The following is a 27,887-nucleotide window of genomic DNA, read 5'->3' as shown; positions in this document are numbered from 1 at the left end:
GGGGCCGTGCCAGCCACTGTCAACACAGAGAGATGGGGAGCACAGCAGACCAAAGGTGGGAGACAAAATATATATATAAGGAGAGAGAATCCTTCATTTTCAGGATGAGAAAGGCTCTGTACAGATGAGACTGTTTGTGACGGTGTGAGTATGGTGGAGTATGTGCAGGAAGGAGAAGATCCCTCTGCCAACCCCCCCTCCCCTCCGACAGGAAGTTGACTTTCCGCCTGCTAGGGGACTTGACTGTAGAGAGGAAGTGAGAGCCGACAGGAGATGAAGGAAGGTGTAGAGATAAGAGATCTGTCCCCTCACTCACTGTCGCAGTTCACAGTGAGAAAATGCACGTTTACAGCCACAGATGACAGCGATTGTAGGAAAAGAGCCCGACTGATTTATCAGCTGGTTGATAACATCGTCCGATACGAGCAGTTTATATTTACGCTGATATGAAAAGTTTTATTGTACAGAACACACAATGCAGAACAGTCTGTTATGTCTACGTTGTACTTGAAAAAAATTTAAAACATTTCTCAATTCAAGTTTTATATATTTGATTGTATTTATTTTATTCAAGCTTAGTTTACGTCTTTGTCATAAGTGTTTAATAACAACGTCTTAGGATTTCATTGCCAAACTTTATATATCGGTTTAAGAAATTATTTACTCCCTAATATCTGTATTGGCATCGACCCCCTGGGCTCTTGTTAGGGATGTGGTAAATATACTCTTCAACATAAGAGATGGTGGTGAAAACACAACTGTCACTGTCAATATGTTCCTTATTGAAATGAAATAATAATATCAACAACAATAGATGATCAATTCAGGACCAAATGTGTGTTAATCCACATCTGATCCCTATTTGCTCCTGTTTGAGTGATATTTGACCCAAACAGGAGCTGCTGTTTTAGGAGGTGACTGAGGCTTTTTCTAGGAATCAAATGAAACTATAGTTGTCGGGCAGCATCACTTCACAGCATGAAGGTTCTTGGTTTGAATCCCTGTTAGGCCAGTGTTTCTCTGTGTGGAGTTTGCAAGTGTGGAGTATGTGTGGGTTTCGTGCTCCAGCTTCCTCCCACAGTCCAGAGACATGCAGTTTGGGGTTAGGTTGATCGGAAAATCTGAATTGAAGGTGAGCGTGAGAGTGAATGTTGGTCCTGTGATGGACTGAACTGTCCGGGTTGTACCCCGCCTCTCGCCTTATGTCTGCTGGGCTTGACTCCAGCTCCCTTGCGACCCTTAAAAGATAAGCTGGATGATGGAAAGAATGGATATATAATTGAGGTCCAATTTTAAGAGTTACCACTTTATTAGGGAACAAATTGGGCATCGGGCTGTGTGCTACACACTGTGCAGGGAAGTACTGGAGCTCTAAACCCCTGAGGGGATTTGACAGTAATTTGATGGGATGCTACTTATACTCCACATTAACTTGAGGATTTTGAATGATCTTAACCCCATTTGTGCTGATTTAAAGACCTGAACTCCTGTTTGAGCTATTAAACCTTTTGTATGAAATCCAATGTTTGATCAGTTAGGATCCTGCCAGACACAATTAGGTATCTGCTTCATGAGTTATTAACGGTTCAAGCCTCCACTGTGGTGCAGCCACCGGCCACTGCCTTGTTGATGACCAGTTAATTCAGTTTAGCTCAGTCGTGATAAGCGCTTCAAAGCGTGCCCGCAGCCGAGGGGCTTTTGATCGCCACTGATTGCTGCAGATTGGCAATCGTCTCAAAGAGATAAGGCCTTGGAATTTTAAAGTGGTCTGCAAAGGGAGAAGGGGACTTCATCTTTTGGAAGCTTTATTAGTCTTAAAGATTATCCCAGGTCTTTCAATTTGACGGTCATTAGATAGATGTGATTGAATAATAGATGAGATCTTCGTCTGTTCGTCCTCGCCGCAGCGTTCTCGATCTTGATCTTTCGGTCCATGTTTGTATACCCGAGCATCAAGCTGCTTACTCCGCTCAAATGTGCCAATGACGCGAGGGATGAAGTTTCATTCCTCCTTGACCGCTCTTTGTTGTCTGTCCTTGTAAAAGTCTCTTTCTCTCTCCTCGGGCACTCTCTCCTCCTCACTTCACTTGAACCGATGCAGTCTCCTCTCATTGTGTGGGAGTGAAGGCCTGTCTTTCCCTCCTTGAGAAAATAAAACAGCCAAATGACTGTCTTATTTATCTGTCCCTATCTATCTCTGCCCTGTCTCTTTTCCTCTCGTCTCCTCTCAATCTCCTCCTTGCTTTAAGAGCCGGTGTTATTTGAGGTTGCACAGGATTGATATCTTCTCTTCCCTTTTCCCTTTCCGACCCACCTCTCCCCTAATTGTTAAGGAAAAGTCTCTGAATTAACCACAATCCGTTTCACCCTGTCGAGGATCTGATAAAGCACCCTGCATCAGCCTAATCTCATTCTACCTTCACTCTGTATCTCCCTCCTCGTCTGTTTTCTTCTTAGATTTCAGTTACAAAACAGAAAGTATTGCAAAGAAAACCATTTCCTTTTTTTTTCTTTTCTATTTCCCAGTCCCTCGCAATCACAAATCACAAAGCCCACAGTCGGCTGGAAATTGTGTTTCCAGGTTCCACTCCATCCGTCATCTTACATTTAATTCCCCTCATCCATCCCGTCACACTTTTTTTCCCTCTTTGCTTTCAAACAAAGTCCTTCGAAATAGCGTCCGCAAAGTTGGGGGCAGACATGAGGATAGAAATGGTGCATATGATGTTGAAAACGCTGAACGCCACCAGACAAAGACGGTCGATCACAGCGCCGGCAAACTTCCACTGGTCGGCCACGCTCTCGGCCTCGTCCTGCTCCCGGTAACGGTCTGCCATGTAACGCACCTCCTCTAGGATGGACTGGAGCTGGAGGTCTCCTATCCCCGCAGTCGAACACCCTCCAAGTCCTCCTGGTCCCCCTCCAAACCCCCCACCGCTGGAGACAGTGCTGGGACAGCCGACATTATCCATGTTGGGGGTGGGAGGCGGTGGGGAGCTGCAGAACTGAGCTGGCAGGTGCGGAGGCGGGCTTCCTGCTACTCGAGAGAGCCCCACTGAGATGTTATTCCTCTGGAGGGGCTCCGAGAGCATCGCAGGGTCCTCCATGCTCTGGTAGCCCATGTAAAGAAGGTTCCCGTTGTTGGCACTGGACTGGGAGTGGAGGTGGAGGTGGGGGTGTCCCGCGTGGAGGGGCCCCGTCTGGAGAGGAGCCAGGTTCTGCGGGTGCAGCGGATGGAGGACGGGGTCCGGAGGGTTGGGGAGGCTGCCGCTCTGGGAGCCCGAGGAGCAGCGGCGCAGATGGGGGGCGCACGGGGGCCGCTCTGGGTCGTCATTCTCTCCGGGCCGCTTCATACGCAGGAACCATGCTACCCACTGCAGCAAGACGAGCTGCACCTGTGGAGGGAAATAGAGATTTAAAGATGAGGATGGCGGACGGGGAGAAGCTGAGAAACATATTAGATATGAGAAAATATTAGAAAGCTTGAAAGCATTGGAACTTTTGACCTTTTGACTTTCACAAATCACTAGTTAAGCTTGTAAAACAGCCTCTTTGTTGCACACTGGCGTCGGTGCTGTTTCCAACATTGCGTTTTGTGTTGAGACGCTGCTGCACTTCTCTGAGCAGCAGAGCGGGATCCTCACTACAGACACCCAGTGAGAGAGCCTGAGGCAAAGGAGATCTTTTTTGCTTTAAGTGGATTCCCAGCAGACACAATACTCGCGGAGGCAGCTTTAAATTCAAACTGTGGAATCGCTGCGATGGACTCTCGGCTTACTGTTTCATGACCGTAATGAGCTGAGCAGTAATGTTTCCGTCAACTGCGGCATTAAGATAAAAAGAAGATGCTGCTCGCAAGTTGGTACGAATTTAAACCTTGATTCTCTTTGACTGTATTCTATACTGCTTCGGCTCCTTGTATCCTCTCCTCATCTATTGTCTCCCATCGCTCCTCCTTACTTCCAATATATCCACTATATATTTCTTCTTCTCTCCTCTCCTTGTTTCATCTCCTCTTCTCTCCTCTCTTTTCCTGCTCTCCTTTTTCCACTCATTTCCTTGTATCCTCTCCTCTTTTATTGTCTCTGCGTTTCCTAGTCCCCCTTTTTCCTCCTCTTTGGTCTCCTCCTTATTTCCATTCCACCATATTTGCTCTTCTCTTCTCCTTCTCCTTTCCTCTTCTCCCTTTTCCTCCATCCTTGTTACCTCTCCTCCTCTATTGTCTCCCTGCTCCCTCTTTCCTCTCCACATCTCTGTTTCCTTTTTCCTCTCCTGTTTTTCCTAATCTTTGGTCTCCTCCTTATTTCCACTCCACTCTGTTTGGTCCTCTATCCTATTCTCCTCTCCTTCACTCCTTTTTCCATCCCATTTCCTCATTTCCTCATTTCCTACTCTCCTCTCTTTGCCTCCTTTCATCTCTCCTCTCTGTTTCCTTGTCCCTTCTCTTGTATTTTTTCATCCCCTCTCTGTGCCTTGTTACCTTTCCTCTTCTCCTCTCTTAATGCCATATTGTCCCAACAGCATCCAGATGGGTGTCTGGCATCTAATGAGAAGCTAATGCCCAGATGACGGCTCAATTAGTCTCCACCGAGTGTGTTTACGGACCTGTTTGTGATGTTGTGTGTCATCATTGTTGTATCGTGTTCGCGTCTCGTCCACCGTGATTTGTCTTGATTGTGCGCTTCGTCTGATCAGGTTATCGTCCTTGATGTTTGTGATTAACAGGCCATTCATCAACAGAACAGGAAGTCCTTGCAGTTTGTCTATACACAGCATCTATACCCTCACACAACCAAACTTTTATCGGGTAACGAAGCCTTGTCAATTTGTCTTTGCAGTCCCAACATTTGTGTTGTCAAACGTCCATAAGAAATGTATAATATGATCAGTTCCAAATGTTCTTGCCATATTTAATGTGTGATTTGTGTCTTTCATGACTCACTTTTTTTGATACAGTCACATTAGAGGAAAACTTTTGTGAAAAAAATAAAGTCTTGATGGAGTTTTTGTATGAAGTGGCAAGTGTATCAGATTGTAAACCACCTTTGTCAGTCTGTGACGTATCCAGAGTGCTCATGAAACACTCTCCAGTTGAAGCTGATTGGCGAGGCACTTGATGAAGTCGGACGATGAGTAACAGATGAGACTAAACAGCGAAGATGTGGAGAAGAATGAAAATAAATGATATTGAAAATTGCAGAGGAGAGGAGTGGCACTATAATGCTGATGTAGAGATCAACAGAGGGAATTCATCATGTCTGAATATATGGAGAGGAGCAATTTTAAAAAACGATTTTAAAAAGCATGATGTATGTGACTGATTATTTATTTGACGTGATGACGGAGAGTGTGAGCTCACCCATTTTGGCATGGTTCCTCCGTTTGGATCGTGGTGATGATACTGCAGAACCACCACTGTGGCGATGACCGACATCCCAACGATTATCATTATACTGGCAAAGTATTGACCTTTGGAAGAGAAGAGTATCGAACAGTGTGAGATTTCATTTCCTATTTGCCAAATGCAGGCTGTGATTTTGCACCGAGGCCGATAAACGTCATTATTTTTTGAAAAACTAGAGACAAAAACTGAAGGTTATCATATAAACAAAATGTCCTTGTGTTCACCAGTTTCCTCAGCGTCTATGAGTTGTTTGCTTCGCTTCCGTGTCAATCACTGCAAGGTCACTGAGACCAGCTCCGAGACTCTCACTAGTAGTTTCTTCTTTCCTGTTTTATTCTCATTTTATTCCAACCTGAGACCCGCTGCCAGCACCCCCGCTCTGCTTGTTGCTATATTGTGTTCGCAAATCATCAGAGAAATCAAGACAAGTCTGAGTGTGTATTCTTAATGGCAAAAAAACTGCTGAAAGCTTGTGTTTTTTTAATTATTTAATCGCCAGGATTTGTGTCTTTGGGCAAACGCTGCCTTGCATCAGTCTCTGGCTCTTATCTTACTACATTATACATCATTTCCTCTAATGTGCCCACAATCAGTTCAGCCAATTAAACTTGAAGGCGAGCAGATGGCTTTAATAAAGACTTTTTGGGGTTTGTTAGCTCCACCACTGTTGTGATGGCGCACAAACGTTTGTGTTCCCCAGAGGATTAACCCTAGGTACCTCTGTACTGTCTAGCGTCATCTTCTCTAGGCAAATCTTCAATATGCTAAATTTGGTTTATGTCTAAATATCTGCAAAACTAATGACATTCAAATAGCCTCAGGTGTATTTAGTTTTTTACCCATCTGAATTAATAGTCTGAGTTTAAGGAGGTGTTAACAGGACGTGACCTCCATGATGAACAGCGGGAGGTCCCCCACTTTGGTCCAGACTGAATTATCTCCGCAACCATCAGATAGTACACATGTTTGTGGTCCCCAGAGGATGAATGCAAGTACACCATTTTTTCAGTGTGGTCCAAAAATCATATCATATTTTATACATTTTCATATGCTAAAGTGGCTTTATGTCCAACTCTCTATGAAAACTAATAATAATACATTCAATTTATGGGCGCCTTTCACAGCACCCAAGGTTACTTCACAAGGCAGAGTGAATAAATCTGTGAATAAAACATTATGTGGCCGAATGGAAACAATCAGACTGAAAATGCCGAAAAGTGATGACATTCAAACCAGCCTCCGCTTGTGTTTAGAGCCACTTAGCAAATGTCAGCATGTTAACAGACTAAACAAAGGTGGTGAATATATATAATCTCAAGCTTTTCAGCATGGTCAGGTCAAGTTTATTCATATAGCACCTTTAAAACGGGCGTGTTAGCATGCTGCTGTTTACATTTAGCTCAAAGCACCAGCTTGCTCATAAGAACGGCTTCACAGAGCCTCTGGTGCGGCTGTACATTGATTTTTGTTGATTTATGAATAAACCTGACTTCAAAACCACTATAGAGCTCAAGCATAAGCTTTTCCCAAACCCCCTGAAATCACTACTGAAGAGACAAAACACGCCAGAGACGAAGTATTGACCATCACGGTCAAATGCTCCGGCTCTTTTTCTAATGAGTGAAACATCTTTATGTACGGCGGGGGAGCAACTTGCTGGTTAAAAGGGTCACGAGATGCGCTATTGAAAATATATACACACAAATGTTGAGTGTTACGTACCTATGAGAGGGACGGAGTCAGACGTGGCCGGCATGATCTCTGCGACCAGCAACATGAAAACAGTGAGAGACAGCAAGACAGTGATACCTGCAAAGATAGATAGATAGATAGATAGATAGATAGATAGATAGATAGATAGATAGATAGATAAATGTGAGTTTATGATGCCGTAAGTACATTTTGTCAAGCAGTCAATATTGTGGTTTAGTCTCGTCCCCTGGGCGGCGGTCGTCTCTCGTGAGTAAATTGGTGCGTTTGGTTTTTGATAAATGATCTCGCTCCGGATGAGATCAGGTTTGATTAATGTAAATGACAAACTAATGCTCATACGCTGAAGTGGTTTTTGACGTTCTCTACCTCTACAGCAGAAAAGCCCTTCCACGCAGCAAATAGCAATTTTTTGAACGCGCATCGCTTACACTCCTGCACCTCGTCTTCCTCCTCATTTATCCACCTCCGAGCGATCTGTCTCACTCCTTCCTGCACTCAGAATTTAAGGAGTGCTTTGCTGGCATAACTGTCCCCCGTTCGGAGGAATTCAATTAGGCCGAGAGATAAAATAGGAATGCCCTTTAAGGATATTAAGAAAATTAAAAGCTCCCAAAAATGAACCTGTTTTTCTTTTCTTTTGTCTCAGGAATGACCAAGTCCTTAAAGGACCCTAAAGGGCCCAGTCACCTGATCCCTGTGTCTCCTCCATCATGCAGAGTGACAGAGGGTTTTCCTGGAAGGCATTGTGTGAGCTCGCTGCCTCTAATCAATTCACTAGCCTTAATTACATCAATAGGTTAATTGGCTGCGTGCAAAGGAGTTGGCTTTTTTTTTTGTCCAGTGGAGAAATGCTGCGTAATGCATCTGTATTGATGCTGAGGATAATTTGACAACGCTGTCGCTGCATCTCAGACACGAGTCACTTCATATTTACCTAAAAGCATAAGCAGACATCGGATTTTTGTTAGTGTATTGATGTGTGAGCGGACGGGTACCAAGACAGTGAAATGTCAAAGATCAACTCCTTCTCGAAATAGTGAAATAGCTACTCGCCCTGAGAGATTGTTGTTTTCATAAACTTGTTTAAATCGTTACAGCATTAATTCTTTGTGCAGCAGAAAGCTAAGGTTTTGTTTTCCACATCATCAAGTTGTACACTCCTGATGATGTCATTACATTTCCTTAAGTTCAACGATGTGCATGTTGATAACACGCAGAGAAAAATTGGCAAATCTCAAAAAGGACAAAAGAACTAATGTTAAGAAATATTTTGTTCATGTTTCTATATTTAAAATATCTTTGGATCAATATGTTTTATGTCTTTATTAAGCCAATTTCATGAAATAAAAGCTTTGAAAGAAAATGTCAGTACTTTTATCATTTATTATGGTTTATTATCTTACTTATTAATCTTTTAGTTTAGGCTGTACTATAACTATAACGGACCAGAGTTCAAAGGGTTGAAAAATAACTAATCAAATGTAATTTTTCTATAAAGTATTTGATTAATCGACTGATATTTCCATGCAGCTCCAGTCAGAAGGGAAAAGAGGCCTTATTGTCCTGATGGGGTGAACATCATTCATCTCTATTCAAGTCCAAGCAGATGTATTCCAAGCTGCTGTTTGGCTGTAGCTCTGCCTCTCTCTCTCTCTCTCTCTCTCTCTCTCTCTCTCTCTCTCTCTCTCTCTCTCTCTCTCTCTCTCTCTTCCTCTCTTCCAGCCTATTGTTGTGTGATTTGATTGTCTCCCACCTTTCCCTCCTTATCATTCCTCCGTCTCTCTCTCTTTTGTGCCGTCCCCTCTCATCATTTTTTATTTTTTCAAATTCTCCCCCTGTCTGTGTTTCCCTTTCTCTACCTTCCCCACATCCATCCATCTCTGTTCCTCCTCCTCACATTTCTCATCTTTCTGTTTTCTCTATGTAATCCGTCTCCTCCCTCAGCTCCACACACTCTCCTCCTCGCCTCTTTCATGCCTCCCCATAGTTCTCAGTGCCACTCCTGCAATTTTTCGCCTTTATAGAGGGAAGGTTTGGAGTGGATACAGATATGAATGCGGGATACATAACCCTTATATAGAAAATGTCAAATAATTACTATGTGAATTTATTGTCACGTATACTCATATATTTCTGTATCCATTAAAGGTCCCCTGTTGTTTCTTATCAACGTACTTCCTGTTTGCAGTCACTGTTACTCACATTGTGTTTAAATGCATTTCCTTCTCTAAGAAACTTTTAGAAAAAGTATATACGAGCCTTAAAACTCAATTTTTTACATCCAAATTACATTGCACAAAAACATGGCAACTTCCACATTGGCTTCACTTTCAGGACCTGGAGTCTGAATCCATTTTTATACACAGTCTATGCTCCTATAACTGATATTAGCGGTTAAAATCTCCAAAGGATACCTTGAGGAGTAAATATGGTATTAGGGGGAAAATGTTCTGATGAAGGCAACGTCAACAGAAACGCTGTGCAACATGTTTTCCTTTTGACTGAGTTGCATTGAAGCTTTGCACCACGTTGTTTTTTTCTCACATTCTCAAAGAAAGAAACCAAGATATCAAACTAACAAGGCCACTTTCCCCTGTGTGGCCTTCAGGCACCTGTTTCATCGCTGATAGCTGCGATTGATCCACTCACCCAGCGAGATCTTCTCCCCAGAGTCAGCTGGCAGCACAAAGATGAGCAGAGTCATTGAAGAAAGCAGCACACAGGGGATGAGCAGATTCAGGGCATAGTAGAGCGTTCGCCGGCGTATTGTCACAACAAATGTGACATCCGGGTAGGGCTCCTTACAGCAATCATAGAAGACCTCATTTCTGCTGCCGGGAACCCCTGGAAAGAAGCAGAGAGAGATTCTGTCTCTTCTTGCTCTGTGACTAGATTTTGACCCCACCCCACTCACCCATTAGGTCCCACTCTCCGTTGGGCATGAAGCCCGAAATATCAGCATCAGTCATTTGAAGGTCCAGCAGCCAACCGTCATACGTCCAAGAGCCGAACTTCAGCTCGCATTTCTGGACGTCGAAGGGGAACCAGCGGACGTCCACGTTGCATGTGCTCATAAATATTCCTGAGAAGAAGACAAAGGAACACAGAAAGACACAGACGCTCAGCAATCAATTGTCTAAATTGGCATTATTGACCCCTTCAGTTTTTTGGGCAGAGTGGACATGGGAGAGATGTATTGGGAAGCCACTTGTGTTGTGCAGGAAGCCTGTTTGGAATACAAATATATAGTTTTATGTCCGACATGAGCAGTTCATTCATTTCAATGTGACCAGCTCTGAAAACGTTGAGGAAAGTGCTGCACGGTGCAATAGGATTTTTATTAACATCGTGCAAATTGAGTTCAGGGTCTGGAGAAGTGAAAGCAAGGAATAGATGAGGAACAACATCCCATCAAAGAAAAGCCTGCATCAAAAAATGTGGCTGCGGTTTTGTCAATCACAGGTTTGAACTAATCCTCCTAGAAAGCAACATCGACGGTGACACTATAAAATGAGATTGTCGCCCTAATCAGATTATCACTTTTACTATGCAAAGAATAAATGCACCTACAGGCACATGAGCAGCCTCAGGCACAAAATCATCGAGAATCCTGTTGCACGCTGGATACCGGTGAACGCAGTGATCCTGGCAGTGGTCGCTGGCAAACTCCAGCCCTTAAAGTAATTGCTGAAATAAATGAATCAAGCCCGTCGAGGCGCTCAGGACCAAAACGCCAGTGAAGCCTAACATATCTCAGAGGAAGTCATCATGAGGCTTCATCCTTCAGAGTGGAGGGATGGAAGATGTGTGTGGGGGGGGGTTAGCGGGTTGATTGTTGCCTTTAAAGCTGAGGCTGATTTAAAAAAATGACACTTGAGATTAAGTTATAGCTTCTTGAATTTGTGTCATGGGAATGACGTCTGTATAATTCTCACATCATCCACCCATCTATCCAATATCCACACCGTTTATCCTTTGAGGGATGTGGGGCTGAACTGGAGCCGATCGCCAATCTCAGGCAAACAGACATCCATTCACATTTACTCTTACGTCAAATTAGAGTCCCCGATCAATCTGTTCCCAATTTGCATGTCTATAGACTGTGGGGGGAAGCTGGTGAACACAGAGAAAACCCACAGAGACACAGGGAGAACAAGCAAACTCCACCCAGACAGGTCAGGATTCAAACAGGGATCCTGTGAGGCAACAGGGCTGCTTATGTTGAAATATATATACTCTCTGAAACTACTTCCTTTTAATGGAACCAATTTTAAGATGTAAAGATGCTCCCTTTACAGCCAGTTTAATATAATTAAGACTATGACTACAGATAAGCATTTTAATTATGTCGCAGGCTCTACGAAAGCAGACGTACCCGGAGAAAACCCACGTGGACACTTGGGAGATCATGCAAATGGATTTCAGACTAACTCAGGCAGAAGTAATCCACTGCTCCGTGCACCTTCATCGCAGTTTTGAAACCTGCCTCTAACCTTGAAACCCTCTTAACAAACAACACACCTCAATTTCTTCTCTCTGCAACTTAAAACTATCTCCTCATCGCAGCTCCCAAAATAAACCTCATCACTCTGAAAAATCGTCTTCCAGGAAGGTGTCACGAGGCCCGGAGACGAGATTACCTTGTTGCAAATGTCACCTGACGTAGATTTGAGCTAAAACCCCTTCTTCCACCTTATCTCCTGTTCCACCACCTCTGCGGCGGCGGCTGCGAGGCGTATTCTGCAGCTGATGGTATGCAGCAGCAGACACCTGGGATACGGCAGCGTTAAATGATTCACGTCGTGTGAAGCTCTGTGCCTGCCACCCACAGACCTGTTGCCTTTTTAGCGACTGACAATAACGAGCTGGAAAAGACCCCAGCAGCTGCAACCAGGCTTTTGCGAGGGAGTATAAAAAGTTTCAAGCTTATTCTTCTCCTCTTTTCTCCGAATTTTCCCTCCAATTCCACCCCCCCCCTGCTGTCTTTCTCCTCGTGTTTTGGGATAAAACTTCTCCTCCTCTAACCAGATCTATTTATTATTCCTCCCCCTAATTGGCTTTCATCCAAATCGCAGCATTAGGGATCTGTATTTACATTCAGCCTGAGCCTATTAATAAACATGGATCACTGAGAAAGAACTGATGGGGCGGCTTCCTGAGCCACGTTCGGATTCAACGTCAGCTTTGTCCACGTCACCTGCTGGCAAAAGGAATTACTGAGAAAATCCACAGTGAAGACCTGAAAGGAAAAACGCAGGGGAGCTGTTGCTTGCTCGAGTTTGCACGGGTCTTGCGTTTGAGTCGAGGGGAAGTGGAGGAAGCGAGCATCTCCTATTTATAGGTGATACATCACTGGGAGTCTGTAGCCAATGAGTAACCAGGGATGTTGTCTTAAACTAATAGAATATTAATATGAAGTGTTACAACGGGGGGGGGGACAGAGAAAGCGGGATGAGGTTCCACAGGGAGAAGAGCGAGGGGATGTGATGGGATGAGAGGATGAGGAGGAGAGACTCACCTGGGGGCAGATACTCGGCGTAGCCACTGGAGTTTACCAGAACGTTGGTCTTAAAGGTGGAGTCAAAGTCGTCATCTGCACTGAGGAAGGAGAGGAGAGGGAGTGACACTATTTGATTCAGAGATAACGGGTGTGAGAGGTGTGTGTGTGTGTGTGTGAGGTGTGTGTGTGTGTACATGTTTTACCTGTTGTAGAGCAGGATGTCCGGCGTCCACACCTGATCGGTGGTGAAGCGGAGGTTTTTAACGCCCGGGTGTTCGCTCTGGTTCCACTGGAGATAGTGGTCGAACCAACTCTTAAACACACACAAGCACATATTTGATTTGTATCTTCATTTTCACCAATCCCTTCTGGATTTCAGTTTAGATGCAACATAAATAAATCATTCAGTAGAAATAACACAAGTAAAATAATACTGTTGTAGGTTTTAGTGTGAAAAATGTGAGCGTTCCTTGAAAACAACATCAAATCCATGTGATTCACAGTTATTCGAATTTGCTAGGTCATGTAGAAACATTTTTAAAAAACACCTAAACCTGAAACATCATTATCTCCTCAAACATTCATGGTTCTTACCATCCGGAGCCACATGTTGGAAGTCAACACCTGGTTCTTCTCATCCTACGAAACATTAAAACACTTTCAGCACATTTGAGAGTAGAACGTCCTCATCAGAAGGCTTCTGATATTGACTTGAATACTAAACTTGGCATCAAATCATATGTACAATTTTCTAATTTCGGGCTAATCTCCATAATAATTAGCACAACAAGAGACTAAAGGCTGCAAATGCTTCTTGTTCCCCGAGAGAAAAAGCTTCATCACATGGATTAAAAACATGCACAGTAGAAACACAGTTTATTTTCACACCTACCACGTCCATGATCTGTATCAGACTGAGGGAGAAGTAAATGGTGAGCGGGTGCGAGTCGTTCCCCACCGGCCGCTCCATCCGGTTGTAGTCCTTCAGGAGATTCTTCAGCAGGTTCCTCTGGTGAGGACCCTGCAGCGACACTACACAGGCAAATATCTGATTAAATCTCCACGTGGTGAAAAGCAAGGCTCACTTCAAATCCTTGAGATTCTGTGCACCTCCAATGGCTGATTGAGTCTGTTTCCTGGGAAGTGAATCCAAATGACACCAATCTTCAAGGAAAAACCTCCAGTAACAATCTCACTAGGGAACCAAATGAGACTTTGGGAATGAAAGTACAGACTGAATATATATAAAAAAGAAGAAAAACACGTTGCTGATCAAATCATAAAATGTCGCCGGCAGGTACGGAACTTCCTCATCCATAAATAATCCAGACGACTGAAAGGACAGGACACAGAGGAAAAAGGAAAAGTCCTCGGAACCGGACATGTGATGAAACAAGCAGAAATAAAAAGTGGTTATTTAATAATTCATTAGGCTTATCTTGAGCTTAGGCAAGTGAGACTTGGAGTTTAGGTCCAGACGGAAATATGAAACATTAATACTGAAAATACAGACGCAAATTTATGGATAACAAAACATTTTGAGAGAGTTTAAAGATTAAACAGAATCTAATTAGAAATAGTGAGAAACATTATCAGAGCACAACCGCCAATCATAAATGTAGAATAGCGTCGTTGTGGTTTCTGGGGTAAGAAAGAAAATGTTCGGTATAGATGTTCGACACGGTGGAATTCAAATAGTTTAACATATCAAGGACGTTTTTGGAACTGTAGCTTCTTCTTCTGTGATTCTTGCCCAAGTGTCCAATTAACTCTAATCCCAATCTGGATAAAAGCCACACAATATTGAATTTAATTTAATGGTCTAATCCAATTTCTCAAAGTTTTATATCACGCTGATGGAATTACTATAAAGGGATTTCCTCGGTCCGTGCAATTAGAAATGTGTCTCTTGGTTTGGAAATTTCACCGCCTGGTGTTATATAACCTCAATAAAGTGCTAGAGGAGCAGATGCAGGATGTTCTGTGTTCGGGTCGTTGATGAAAAGTGCCGAAACGTGTTTTTGTTTCTGATTTTGAAGCTATTTCAGGGACCGTTTAAAGGGAGCGTCGGGGTTTAAAGGGTGGTGGAGGTGGTTTGAGTCCCTCTGCAGCATGAGGGTGCACGCGCTCCAGGCAGATGGTGGAGCTCTGGATGTTTTATGGAAATCCCAGTGCTTTTAAAATTCAGTCTACAGACATAACGTCTAAGCATTTTGCCCTCTGTGCTGTTTATTCACAGTTCTCTCTCTTTTTGAAAGCACACACAAACAAACTGCCAATCCTTGCTGGTGCTTCTGCCTGTGGGGAAAGTTCACACGCTCTCCTCTCAGCTCTGTCATCCTCTGTCATCCTCTACATTCTGCTGCTCAGGGCCCCGACAGCTCGGCTGCAGCAGCATGTCCACCGCACGACAGGGGAGGCGAGATGGAAGAGACGTTTTCCAAAAAATGTGCAACTCAATTGATCTGTGACCTGTTTTTTCTACGGGGTCCAGTCCCCCCATCCCCCGCGTGCACACACAGACTTTAGCATTATGGAGGAGAGATGAGCGTATGAGATGTTATGCATGCTGCCTCTGATTCCTTCACATAGTTTCTTCAATCTGCCTCGCTGCACAGACTAGATGTCAACCTGCCCGTTCAAGCATCTCATGCAGAAGCTCCGACCCTCAGGTCAGCACAACGTGTGCATCCCCCTAAAAATAAGAGCACAGGTATGAAAAATCCCAAAGCCGTAAACAAGTGAGCAAACAGGTGAGTCACATCCTCACTTTTAGGTTTTTCTACTGTATTTTTCTATTTCTAGTTTAAAATCTTATTCCAGTGTTCCCAGCTCAGTCGTCATGACCACAGACTCCCACTCCTGAATTCCTGTGACAATTGGATGAATTAAGTGCTGCAGCTGCAATCTGATTCCTGAAAGCAGAGGCAAAGAGAGAGGCGGGCGGCCGAGCTCACCGTGGATCAGAGCGCAGAATCCAGAGAGGAGCAGAGCCACCGAGCGCCACATCCTGGTGGTGAGGAGCAGGAGGGAAGAGGAGGAAGAAGCTCCGGATGCTGGAGGAGAAGGTAGGTGGAGGAGGAGGAGGAGGGTAGGGAGGAGAGGAGAGGGAGGACACACACTCAGGAGGCTGCTGGAAATCCCCTAGTCTGCATCCAGTCAGCATCAGAGGGATGGAGCGTGTGTCAGGGAAGAGAGGCAGCGCAAGAGGAGGAGGAGGAGGAGAAGGAAGAGATGGTCACTCTCTCTCTTGCTCTCTCTCTCTCTCTCTCTCTCTCTCTCTCTCTCTCTCCCTCTGCCTCCCTGCCTCCTTGTCTCTCCGGGAGGTGTGACTAAAATGGAGAGCACAAGAGAGAGAGAGGGCGAAAGGGGGGAGGCAGCGATGGGGGTTTGGAAGGGTTGAAGATGGAGGGAGCGGTGGAGGAAGGGGAGGTTGTTTAATTGGTCCGTCGCCACAAGGTTGACCTTTTTTAACACAAAAGAAAGAGATGATGCACACAATTTCCAACGATTGTTGCCCGTAATGGAGAATTGATTGAAGAAGGTTAAGTGTAGGAAGAGTGGAAAACATGCGACTTATCTGCAGCCAAACCAAAGGAGAGGACCCAGTTTGAAACGTGCACAAACACATGCACTGAAGAGATACTTTGACTCGCCTGCTTTAACTAGAGCTGCAAGTTAAAGCTCCTTTTTCCTCTTTTGTGTCAATTTTCATGCACGAACACAGGCTTTATTTAGAAAAAGAGAAAAATCTGTTCCTTGCATGGAGACACTCGTTTTCTTCTTTCTAAGGATGTTGGTGTGTGCACATATGATAACACACCACAGTGGTTATGGTCATGCACTGCTGGAGTGGAAAGCGTACGGGTCTGCGAGTGTGTGTGAGCTGCGCCCCACCACCACCCACACACACACACACACACACACACACACACACACACACACACACACACACACACACACACACACACACACACACGCAGAGGGGTCAGCTTTGAATCAGCAGGGCAGATGGACTCCAGTTTAATTGAGAAAGTGCTGGACATGCAATGGAAATGTGCACAGTTAAACTCTTCCTCTCATTTGTCCTCACGAAATGCTGATGCAAGGGCAGAGGCAGCGAGAGGCTGAAAGACTGAGAAAGAGGAGGAGGAGGAGGAGGAGGAGGAGGAGGAGGAGGAGGGGAAGAGAGGAGGAAGAAAGAGCTGGACTGTATAATAGATTACCCTATTACTTCTTCTGCCCTTCGGAATTACCCCCTCTGCTCGGCAGCCTGTCACACATCCAGAGCGCTCCCGAGCCACAGATTCATGCTCGGCTGCACCCACCGGATGGAAAGTGGCCCTCGGAGGAGAGAGGAGGGGACGACCAGGTCACCGGTTAGAGCAGAAAAACTGCACCAGGCGTGGAGGAGCGAGGAGGCCACGGTGTGTGGGGCGTCAGCAATGTGTCATGGCAGGAGGAGCATCCTGTTGCTGCTGCATCCCCTGCAACGCTGCTACTTAACTATGCCAAATTGACTTTGCACATAAAAAGCTCCTTGTGCTGCTCGGTGCCAGAAGCAAAATTCATTTACTGGCTTCATAAAAATGCACCCGAGGAGCCACTGAGGCGTGGGTGACATCTGGTGGACTGTTCTCCAACTGCACGCTGGTAGCAGCAGGAGGAGGGGTTTTTATTTGAATTGGAGGGAAGGTGGAGGGAAGGTGATGGTGTTAATTAACCAGGTGGAAACAAAGTTAACTGAGATGATGAGTTGATGAGTGGGCGATGCTATAAAGAGAAAGCTAATTAGGAAACAATGCAGGTAAATGAGTGGAAACACAGAGCCGGTGTGAATTAGAGCCGCATCAATGATCAGGATTATTAAAATCATGTGGACAATTATATTCTGCTTGTAGCTCCACACATCACTCTCTGCACAGCTGACATTTGATGTGTCTCTTTTATTGGTCCTCCTGATCCTGATTGTGATTTTAATTGCACGGCAGCAGCTCCGTCCTGGCATTAATACCCCCTCTCTGTGCTAAATGCTGAACGCCGGCCCCTGACAGTGCAGCCATCAGGGCTGCTGTGCTGTGTGCTTTTAATTACTCTGCTGATTAGATTGGGCCTTCTCCGACGCTGACACGTCCCCTCCACTTAATAGGGTGTTATCGACAAACCCAGCACATACATCCACTGGCCTGTGACGTCTGATTTGTCAGAGTGGCCTTTTCTTTAGTCCTGAATGGAGTTGAGTGGATGAAGTTCTCTTCTAGTGGACAATTACGTCCTGGCCCCAGCAAACCCAGAGCAGCTGGGCAGAAGTCATCCAATAAAACGTAATGGTGTGAAATGATAAAAGTTCGCTCCAGCAGTGCAGCATCGCACCTCTACAGCTGGACAGTTCCATGCAGCTCGATTTCCATGAAATTTTGTTGATTTGATGAAAATCTGGATTAAGTGAATTTAAACTTGGTTTCATTAGGGGACTGTTGGGACTTGGCGGTTTGCTCATGTGTCATTTCAGTGTTTTCAACGCTGTTTGTCTGTTTGTTTGCAGGATTACGCAAAAACTACTCAACCAATCTTAGTGGAACTTGGTGGAAGGATGGGGGTGGGCCAAAAGAACCCGTTGGCTTTTGGAGCAGATTAGTTTAAGGGAACAGATCCAGGATTCTTTTTTTTTTCACTTTCTTTAAAATTGTTGGATAAGGTTTTTATTTTCTTACTTTTCTTTTTTAATTTCTCAAGAAATAATCTGAACAGGTTTGTTCAAAGGACATTTAATTCTAGTTCTGGATCAAGATTCAAGTATGTTATGCTAATAGCGGCTAATGTAGCTTTGAGCTATATGAAGCTAGAGTCAGAAGAGTTTGTATAAACCATACGAACAAAGATACACATGTCTTAATATTATTTATTCATAGCCTATTTGCATATTGTTTCTATACTGATGATGCTTTCTAATATTTGGGGGTTTACATACAAAACTCAGTGACTTGAATGTAACGTTAATCCATGAAGTGAACTTAATGGGAACACAGAGATATGAAAGAGGCACCAATTTTTTCACCTGAGTTTTTGCGAGAAAGTAAATAAGGTTATTTCTAAAAACTTTCAAACTTTATTTCTTATCTGGGCCTTTAACCTTTTCAAAGTAAAACCGAGTTACCACTGTTTGTGTTCTAATAGAACTTCTTCATCTTGTGACCAGTACTTCTCTGCCGATGAGTCTGAAGCAATCATCCTGACCAGAGGATAAACTGACCCTCGCTTAAGATTCAGGGCTCGGAGCCGTCTGCCATTTACCAGCCGCAGCAATTAGTGGACTCAAAAATATTTAATTCCACTTGCTTATAGCAGCCAAAGGATGATTTGCAATGGAAGAGACTAATTGAAGATGCACTGGCAAACAGCCACAGAGGCAAACAACAAATTGACATACTTAGCTCCTGTGCCGCTACAACAGCCAGGATTTACAAGCACTTGGCTGGAGGCTTGAATTAATTTGAAGCCCTGCAGATGTGCATATATCCCGTCAGCATCTTGTTATCAAAACGACAACATAACTTAGGAGCATTTCAGCCTCAGTGGAGTCAGTTCGGCTTTATATTCCTGCAAAGTTATGTATTCAAAATGTGAGATACTGTCTGTTTTTACCAGAGAGCATCATCCTCAAAGGGGTTCGGTGTTGACAGTCGGGCTCTGAGACACAAACAGTCGGGAGCTTCCCCGTCTGCAGAATGTCAACACAAAACAAAATCCAGACAGCAGCATCTGGCTAAGTCTCGCAGTAGGACTGAGTCAATTTCAGCGTAATGAATCTGCTTTAGATCTGGAGGGACTTCTGAGGAGGCAGAAATCACACACCGGCTGATCAGACTGTTGTGCTGCTCTCTCCCACTGGACTCAGTCACCATCTTTAACTCTGCGCTGTCTTCAGATTAAATCGTGCCGTCCTTTATCCTGCTACGATCCGGATGCACTCTCCGCCCACCCATTGCTCCTTGGGCCTCTCCATTTGGAGGGAGATCTATTATCTGTGGACCCATCTGTCACGAGGATTTGGATAAATAAATGATGCTGAATGTCATTGTTATGGCTTTAATGCTTAATACTCCTCTCCGGGTCTGTGCATATTGTTCGCTTAAGAAGTGACATATTTGATATTTCATAAGCTCATAAGCATCAGCTCGCTGTCTCACTTGATTAATCTGGGATACTAATCTGCTGAATTGATACTGAGGAGCGTTGTTTTCCTTTGAAGATTAGATTTATTTAAAGTTTGTATAACCCATTGAGAATTCTCCCCCAGAATAATGACATCAGCTGCTGAAGGTACAAATGAAAAGTGATTTATTGTCATTTCTGATCAGGCCGTGACTTTTCAGGGTGATGAATGACACCAAGGCACCCATATATAAGCAGGCAACCCCCTCCCCTCACTCACACATTCAAACTCATGCACACACACACATGCATGGAAGAGGAAATCTGCCAATCCCGGCTAAAAAAAACTCCTGACAGATGACACATTCTTTGCCTTGGCTCCACGCAACATCTGCAACTGAGAGTCCGTGCAGTCATTAAGCCGCTGCAGCTTTAAGGAAGATGCCCTGATGGCTGACAGTCATGAAGCAGGAAACACGGCCAAACAAGGGGATAAATGGCCAGAAGATGTCATTGATACTTGTGGGTATTTACCTCGTGTGTCGTCATACGCAGGATGAGTTCATAACCTCGGCCTGAATGTATGGGAGGGGCTCTGCGGTGCTGAGGCTGCTAATGGATTACTGGAAAGTTCATACATGCAGACTGAGGACGACTGGAATATTTGGATCTGATCACATCGGAGGTTTCTTCGGTGCTGCAGCTCGATTTGTTTTCAAATTTGAATTCTTCCTCGATGAAAGTGATGTTTTGGTTGAGTCGAAGCTGCAGCAGGACGTCACTCGGAGGATCCTTTTGTGATTCAGGCAGATGAGACCAACAGGAGACTGAATATTGAAATAGATAAAACTGTTGTCTGGCCTGTTTTCATCCTCACGGCCTGAAAATCTGAGTGAAAAGGTAAGAATAGAGATAAAAAGAGATGTTTTTAAATGACTTTAAGATGTTTTAATATTAGTAACTTATGGGATAGTGATTGAAAAGTAAATTAAGAGTAAAGTATGTTAAACTAAGGAAAATCTATGTCTAAATCTTGATGACTGAGCCCTAAAAATATGTGATTGGGCAAATTAAACAATATTTGCATTTCACATAATCTGAATTATTTCCAAAAACACATTACAGATAAAGAAAGGACAAAATTAAGAAAAATAAACATTAGAGATTCAACTTTTCTGGTGAGTAGAACTTGCAAAGCAGTTTTCTTTTACAATGACATTTACACTACATTGTCTAACATCTGTCTTTCTATCTCACCATCTTTGCTCCAACCCTTTTAAAGAGATCCATTGAATCATCATGGACCACTCCCCCTCTATGAACCTGTCGGTGGTGAGTGGAAACGAGGTGGAGGACCAGCGACCCCTCCTCCCGCCCAGGATAGTCCCTCCACCTCAGGCCTGCTCTCCGCAGTGTGGGATCCACCACACGATCCAGATGTCGGCCGATCACACCGTGTGGCTGGACCGAACCCAGGCCATGGCCACCACACCTCTGTACAACGGCCACCTGTACGTCACGTCTTCCCCTCGCTCCAAACAGAGAGGATGCAAAGCTAAAGGCAAAGAGAAGAAATGTGGGAAAAGATCAGGGGGGAGCAAACAAACTCTGGGACACAAGGAGAGGAATCAACAGTGCAAAGCCAAAAACGTAGGTTCAAACAGACTCCAAGAACAAGTCACTTCTTTCACTGACGTCCACGCTTCTCCCTGCCGGTCCCCCTTCAGGGGCCCCTGCAGGTCCCATTTAGAGATCACGGAGGTTGAGGGCCGAGGCAGCGTCTGTTTGGAGATGCACGACCGCCAGATTCTCCCCGAGATCATCATCACCAGCAAAGATGACGACCTCCAGCCACAAAACGAGATGTCCCGGTACCATCAGGACCTGTCTCACACTAAAGGCAGGCTGCCGGGGGCCGAGTGTCCCAGTCCCAGCTCCAGCTCCGGCTCCAGCACCAGCACCAGTCCTCCGTCCAGCCCAAAGAACAAGGTGGACGGCAAGGACGACCACTACTGGAAGACCCACAGCATCGGCTGGCGGCTGGTCCGCAGGAGGGCTCTGTTCCTGAGGAGGCAGCAGCTGAGCGACTGCGCCGTGGCGGTGGGGATATTCGGGGTAGTGTTGATGGTGACGGAGACGGAGCTCTCCTGGAGCGTGTACAGCAAGGTCAGAGGGTCAGAGGGGAAACAGAAGGAAACGCTGAGAGATGTGAACGTGATGCTGGGCTGTAAAGATTTTTAAAGAGAAGAAATCTCACTGTAGAATTGCAGTTATTTTCTTTTTTTACGACAAAAGCCCAGCATTAGTTTTACTGCCTGAGAAAATCACATTTCATTTAGATTTTCTTCCTCTGTGTTCTGTGGAAAAACATAAAACCTGTTAATCACGAGCTGTGTCGTATAAAATGTGTTGAGTCAGTGGCAGAACTGATGCAACAGCAGCCTCGGGAAAATGCACAGTACGTTCATGAGATGATGTTCATTATATCAATAGTGGATTATGTGATTACACAGGATCACTGGTGCCATTTTTTACATTGTGCCTTCAGCTGACAATGTGATGTTGTGTCGTGTGTGTGTGTGTGTGTGTGTGTGTGTGTGTGTGTGTGTGTGTGTGTGTGTGTGTGTGTGTGTGTGTGTGTGTGTGTGTGTGTGTGTGTGTGTGTGTGTGTGTCTCCTACAGAGCTCCATTTACTCCCTCGCACTCAAGTCGATCATCAGTTTGTCCACGTTGATCCTGCTCGGCTTCATCGTGGCGTTCCACTGCTGTGAGGTGCAGGTATCTGCTCACTGGCGGTTTTAATAACAACACTTCTTTTCTTTTTTTCTGTCCACCTTCAAAACAGTATTCAAAACCATGTATTTTATATTTGACTGTGATTATAATGTGTATTTCAGTTATTCGATTTTATCTGCTTTCTGTTTTTTAATCCAGTCTAAAGTGTCTTTGAGCATTGTTAAAAGTGCTTTACAAATAAAATGTATTATTCTTAGTAGTAGTAGTAGTAGTAATAGTAGTAGTAGTAGTTTTTCCTCCTCCAGGGATTTCTCCACAGATTTAAAAAATGGGGGCGAATTATTATCAATAAATATCAGCAGTTCCAACTCTTTTTGTTCTGTGGCTCATTCAATTGAAGCAAAGTGTCCTGGGGACAGTTTAAAGTCCCCATGGGGACATGACTCTGAGCGTTGAAGGGTTTTTAAAGGTCTAAAGAGATGAAAGTGTCTGTATATATTTTTGGGGGGTTTTTTTTCCCTTTAATCATCTTCTGACCTCACAGATTTATGTAAACCAGATCTTTACAGCACTGTGATGCTCTGCCCCCCCCCCCCCTGCTCTGGTACAGCTCTACGTCCACGATATTGGCTCGGAGGATTGGCGCATTGCCATGACGACCGACCGCTTGGCTCTGATCGGCCTGGAGCTGGCGGTGGTGGCCATACATCCCTATCCCGTGGGCCTGCTGTCGTACTTCCAGCAGACCACGTCCCGCATGTCGCTGTCGGAGACGGAGCTGGAGATCGTGTTGGCTCTGCCCATGTTCTTCCGGCTCTACCTGCTGGGACGCGCCATGATGCTGCACAGCCGCCTCTTCACCGACACCGCGTCCCGCAGCATCGGAGCGCTCAACAAGGTCAGAGGTCACCAGTGGGCTCCACGCAGAGTCTGGCTGTGGGCTTAACTGGCTCGGATGGTGCAGGGAGGAGATTATGACACAGAGAGGAGGGGACGAAATGGGGCCAATATTTAGGGCTGTGCTTCCTCTATGAGTGTTAATGCAGACATGTGACACCTGAGATGTGGATATCAAAATTTTACTCCCAAAGAATCCTTGTGGTTTATGTTGATTACGTCCCTCACTACGTCTCCTTCGCTTGTCTACTTTATTTTCCACAGATGATAATATCCACCCGGCTGATCCCCTCCTTTATTAATACCATTTAACAGTGATGAAAATGACCTTTGTCCCCCCCTCCAGTTCCAAACCTGCTATGCACATATCCGGCCAGATTGAGAACAAGTTTCTCTCATCCCATATCTCCTCTCTGTTATATAATGATAATCTGACAGGTACTAGCCTAAATAACCTGGCTAAGTAGGAGCCCTACTGTCAAAGTGCTGACGTCAAACCTCCCCTCCTCTGTGATCCTCAGATTCACTTCAACACCCGATTCGTGGGGAAAACTCTGATGACGACGTACCCCGGCACCGTGCTGATGATTTTCAGCGTTTCTCTGTGGCTCGTGGCAGCGTGGGGCTTACACGTGTGTGAGAGGTATGAATCTGCACAGGAGAGGAGCGGTTACTGCAGAAAGGTGAAAGTAAAACATTCAATAAATTCAGAAAAGAAGAAAATTAAGCTCTAATTAAGCTCATTACGATGAATTAAAATCCTTTGTCAAAATCAATTGTCTTTATTTTAACAAGGTCAGATAATAGTTAATTGATCCACATGGGGGGAATTTTGGGTGTTACAGCAGAACTGGTACAGAATAAATACAGCTAAAAACTAGAAATCAGTATAGTTCTCCTATATTTAATCAATCAGCTGCACACTACACACAGATAACAGTCTCATTGTATTCAGAACATGGTTTTACTGCAGTATAAGATTGAACTTTTTGAAATCAGTGCAGTAAAGTGGTGGAGCTGCTGCTCAGTGTGATCACATGAGTTCATTTATTGTTCCTTCAGACACCACAACTACAGAGACCTCAGCAGCAACTACATGGAGGCGCTGTGGATGGTCTCCGTCACATTCCTGTCCATCGGGTACGGAGACGTGGTTCCTCACACCTACTGTGGACGCAGCATCTGCCTCCTCACTGGTATAATGGTAAGCACGTGGCGACGTGGATAAATCCAGATTGTGAATAATCACAATTTAAACGTCTGAGTCCGTCTCTTCCAGGGAGCCGGCTGCACGGTGCTGGTGGTGGCGGTGGTTGCCAGGAAGCTGGAGCTGACGCGAGCAGAGAAGCACGTTCACAACTTCATGATGGACTCACACATCTCGAAGAGGGTGAATACCAATGTGCATGAGTGTGTCTGTGCTGTGCATTATTATTTCAACTAAATATAACCCAAAGAAACAGAGATCCTGCAGACACTATATGAACTCAGCAGGTTTCTTCTTTTTGTTGTTAGACACTGTCTTTTCTCATGAATGTTATAATTAATGTTATTTTGTTGCGCTCCATCCTGAGAGACGGATCCCTCACTTCTTTCTCCCTAAGGTTGTCTTCCCCCTGTTAAAAGGCTTGTGGGGTTTTTTGGTAGTTTTTCCTTAAGGTCAGAGGATGTCGCACCATGTTAGGTCCTAAATTGTGATTTGTCAATACGGACTAACAAATAAATTTGATTTGATTTGTATTGTTCACCTTAACAGCTTGAAGAGCACAGCATCAGCCTTAAGGAGGAGACTTTAGTCACCACATATATAATATAATATAATATAATATAATATAATATAATATAACATAATATAATATAATATAATATAAGATAAGACAAGATAAGATGAGATAAGATAAGGTACGATAAAATACAGTAAGGGAAGGTAAGGTTAGATAAGGCTAGATAAGATAAGATAAGACGGGTAAGTATACAATATAATATGCAATATAAACACAATTCAGTTCAGTTCATCAAATCAAAACAATGCTAGGAAATATAAAAAGTGGAAAATAATGTATACAACTTAAACAGAATATATACAATGTAACAGGATTGCACATTCATGAGATGGAAATTCCACAGCTAGAAAGGAATAGTTCCATCGCATATGAAGTTGTTTTTTCCGAGCAGCCTGTCTTATTGATCTGTATAACTTTGTCCTGCTGTGCGATATTGACACTGACACTTCACTAATGAAAAACAGCAGAATTATCTCACCTCACGAGCCCGTGAGCCGAGAATGAGACAAACTCGCTGTAGTACACATCAGTCCTGTCGTTGTTGTTCAGCGTGTGCAGTAAATAACAAACCAATGAGGTTATGTGAATGAACCTAAAACGATTCCCCCGTGGGTATTTTCTTCTTCTGCTTCCTCTCACTAGCAAAAAATTGCTGCGGCGAATGTGCTGAGAGAGACTTGGCTCATCTACAAACACACCAAGCTGTCCAGAGAAAGAGACAACAGCCGAGTCCGCATGCACCAGAGGAAGCTGCTTCTGGCCATCCACCAGTAAGACACTGAACCCTGGTGTCAGGCTGCAACGGCCTTTTCACTTAACACGCCCTATGTTAGCAATGAAACATGTATAGGTGCTTTTGACATCAAGTTGTGTTTGGTTTTACATCTTAGAAAACAGTGTATTTCTAATGCATGTGCTGCAGTTTGCAGGGTCAGCGTGTGAAAACACTTTTTGACGTAGCTCCGCCTCCTGCCTACATTTTTCTCTCACGTCGATTTGACTGATTTATGATTTTTAAATGATCGTGATATTTTAAATTCAAAGTGAAGTAATTTATTGACCCGACACTTTAAAGGGTCAGTTCACCCAAATCACAGATTGAACAACCTCGATAAAGACACTTTATGTAGCCGTGCAGTACTTTGGGGCCCTTTTGCCCCGGGGGCCCCCAAAGTCCCTTGAGACGCTCCTGGCTATATCAGAATTTTAAAGTGAGATTTTGTCAAATTTAAAAGAAATGAAAAGTTCTTCCTCTTAGAAATAGAAAGTTAAACTCACCACTTCACTAAATGGTATGAACAGTAGATAGTGGCAACTAATGTTTGCTAATAAATGAAAGTTAATCAGATATCACATTAACCTCCTGCAGCAGCTATATAAGATACCTTTGTCTCCAGGCTGCGTCGTGTAAAGATGGAGAAGAGGACACTTGCAGACCAAAGCAACTCATTATTGGACCTCGGCAAGGTGAGAGAGGCAAGTGAAAACATCACTTTAAATCCCATCCTGTGAAAACCTCAACAAAGTAGCATCTAATATCCTTTTCTCTTTCTCCGCCCTACTCCGCACCACTGTGGACGTCAAACCCCAACACAGATGCAGAGCCTGATGTACGACGTGCTGTCCGAGGTGCAGGGCTGCAGGGGGGAGCTGGACTCGCACATCCACAGCCTGGAGAAGCACGTGGAGGAGCTGAGGGAGGGCTTTAGGGGCCTGATGCCGCTCCTGTCCAACACCCTGTCCACGCAGAACTCCTCCATCCGCCACCTGCTCAGGGAGAGGGAGATGAAGGCCGAGGCGGCCAGCGTGAGTGGCAGCGACAGGTAGAGAAGAGGCCGAGGGAGGCGGCGCTGAGCTGGAGGCTTCTCAAGGTGTAAGGCATGTTAAATTGTTGAAAAAAAACATAGGTAGACCATTTTCTGTAGTAATATCACAAAATCTAAATTTAGACATTAGTCATAAATCACTTTTCATGAAGGTTTTTTAAATCACCCCTGGAGTAACTGAAAAACAAGATGTGCAACCAAACTGAACATCTGTCAACGTGCATCTGCTCTGACAGATCAACCACTTAGGTGTCGAACATTATAATTCAAGGTTCAGTTTCTCGAATGAGTAATATTTTAAATTGTGGACATGTTATCCAACAACTGTTTTTTCTAAGCAAGGACCTCGAAAAGATGGTAAATATTCCAGGGACCCACTCATGTGTGGAATGTTTTTTTACACTTAGTTGTCAAAGAAAGATTAATAGACATTAACTTGTTAAAAAGTATTTTCACCATGTCAACTCAGAATACCAGTATATCTATTTAATGGATGAATCTGGAAACTTCATAGACCCTGGCAATGCACCACGGTCTTCCTGGGGTCTACAGGTCCCAATTTGATGAACTCTTAAGGACATTGTGAAGGGCTTTGGGGTTTAGTCCAACAGAAATTGAATGAAGGTCAGATTAGTCATGACTATAAATATTTGTTAATTAAAGCCCAAAGTAAGAAAAACTCAAAAAGATTAAATGGTTTAACTCAAATCGATCAGTCTTTTTAACCTGATTTAATAAATAACTTATGAAATGAATAACAGTTTAGTATTAAAAACAAAAGATGCACCTCTCGGAGTTATGTCCTCAAATCCAGATTCTACACCTGTTGTACTTTCTAATAAAGTTGTTAAAATACTGTCTTCGTCTAACAG

The 27,887-nt window shown here is 44.2% G+C and overlaps 2 protein-coding genes across 4 annotated transcripts; one reads left to right on the top strand and one right to left on the bottom strand.

The window, feature by feature from the left end:
• Positions 1 to 534: 534 nt before the first annotated feature.
• On the bottom strand, positions 535 to 15,903 carry chrna11 (cholinergic receptor, nicotinic, alpha 11). The gene is made up of 10 exons (XM_035183623.2): positions 15,575 to 15,903; positions 13,510 to 13,649; positions 13,212 to 13,256; positions 12,821 to 12,930; positions 12,636 to 12,715; positions 10,032 to 10,199; positions 9,767 to 9,961; positions 7,127 to 7,213; positions 5,360 to 5,469; positions 535 to 3,395 (listed from the first exon to the last, which is right to left on the bottom strand). Exons 1-10 carry the CDS (start codon positions 15,624 to 15,626, stop codon positions 2,655 to 2,657), a joined length of 1,728 nt encoding a protein of 575 aa, XP_035039514.1. The 5' UTR covers positions 15,627 to 15,903; the 3' UTR covers positions 535 to 2,654.
• Positions 15,904 to 20,067: 4,164 nt separating this feature from the next.
• On the top strand, positions 20,068 to 27,871 carry LOC118125215 (small conductance calcium-activated potassium channel protein 1). Of its 3 annotated transcripts, none has more exons than XM_035183622.2 (10): positions 20,068 to 20,672; positions 21,055 to 21,938; positions 22,455 to 22,550; positions 23,119 to 23,406; positions 23,927 to 24,048; positions 24,468 to 24,609; positions 24,685 to 24,795; positions 25,832 to 25,959; positions 26,587 to 26,656; positions 26,786 to 27,871. In XM_035183622.2, the coding sequence occupies exons 2-10, from the start codon at positions 21,072 to 21,074 to the stop codon at positions 27,014 to 27,016; spliced, it is 2,055 nt and encodes a 684-aa protein (XP_035039513.2). In that variant the 5' UTR covers positions 20,068 to 20,672; positions 21,055 to 21,071; the 3' UTR covers positions 27,017 to 27,871. The 3 variants fall into 3 exon arrangements, with proteins under 3 accessions (XP_035039513.2, XP_035039510.2, XP_035039511.2); XM_035183619.2 differs by having other exon boundaries at positions 26,587 to 26,665; XM_035183620.2 differs by lacking the exon at positions 20,068 to 20,672 and adding an exon at positions 20,896 to 20,950 and having other exon boundaries at positions 26,587 to 26,665.
• The last annotated feature ends 16 nt before the right edge of the window (positions 27,872 to 27,887 follow it).

This window comes from Hippoglossus stenolepis, chromosome 17 (genome assembly GCF_022539355.2).
Source record: "Hippoglossus stenolepis isolate QCI-W04-F060 chromosome 17, HSTE1.2, whole genome shotgun sequence".
In the NCBI taxonomy this organism is placed as follows: Eukaryota; Metazoa; Chordata; class Actinopteri; order Pleuronectiformes; family Pleuronectidae; genus Hippoglossus; species Hippoglossus stenolepis.
The sequence above is the reverse complement of the archived record's forward strand: the minus strand, read 5'-3'. Positions and strand labels throughout refer to the sequence as shown.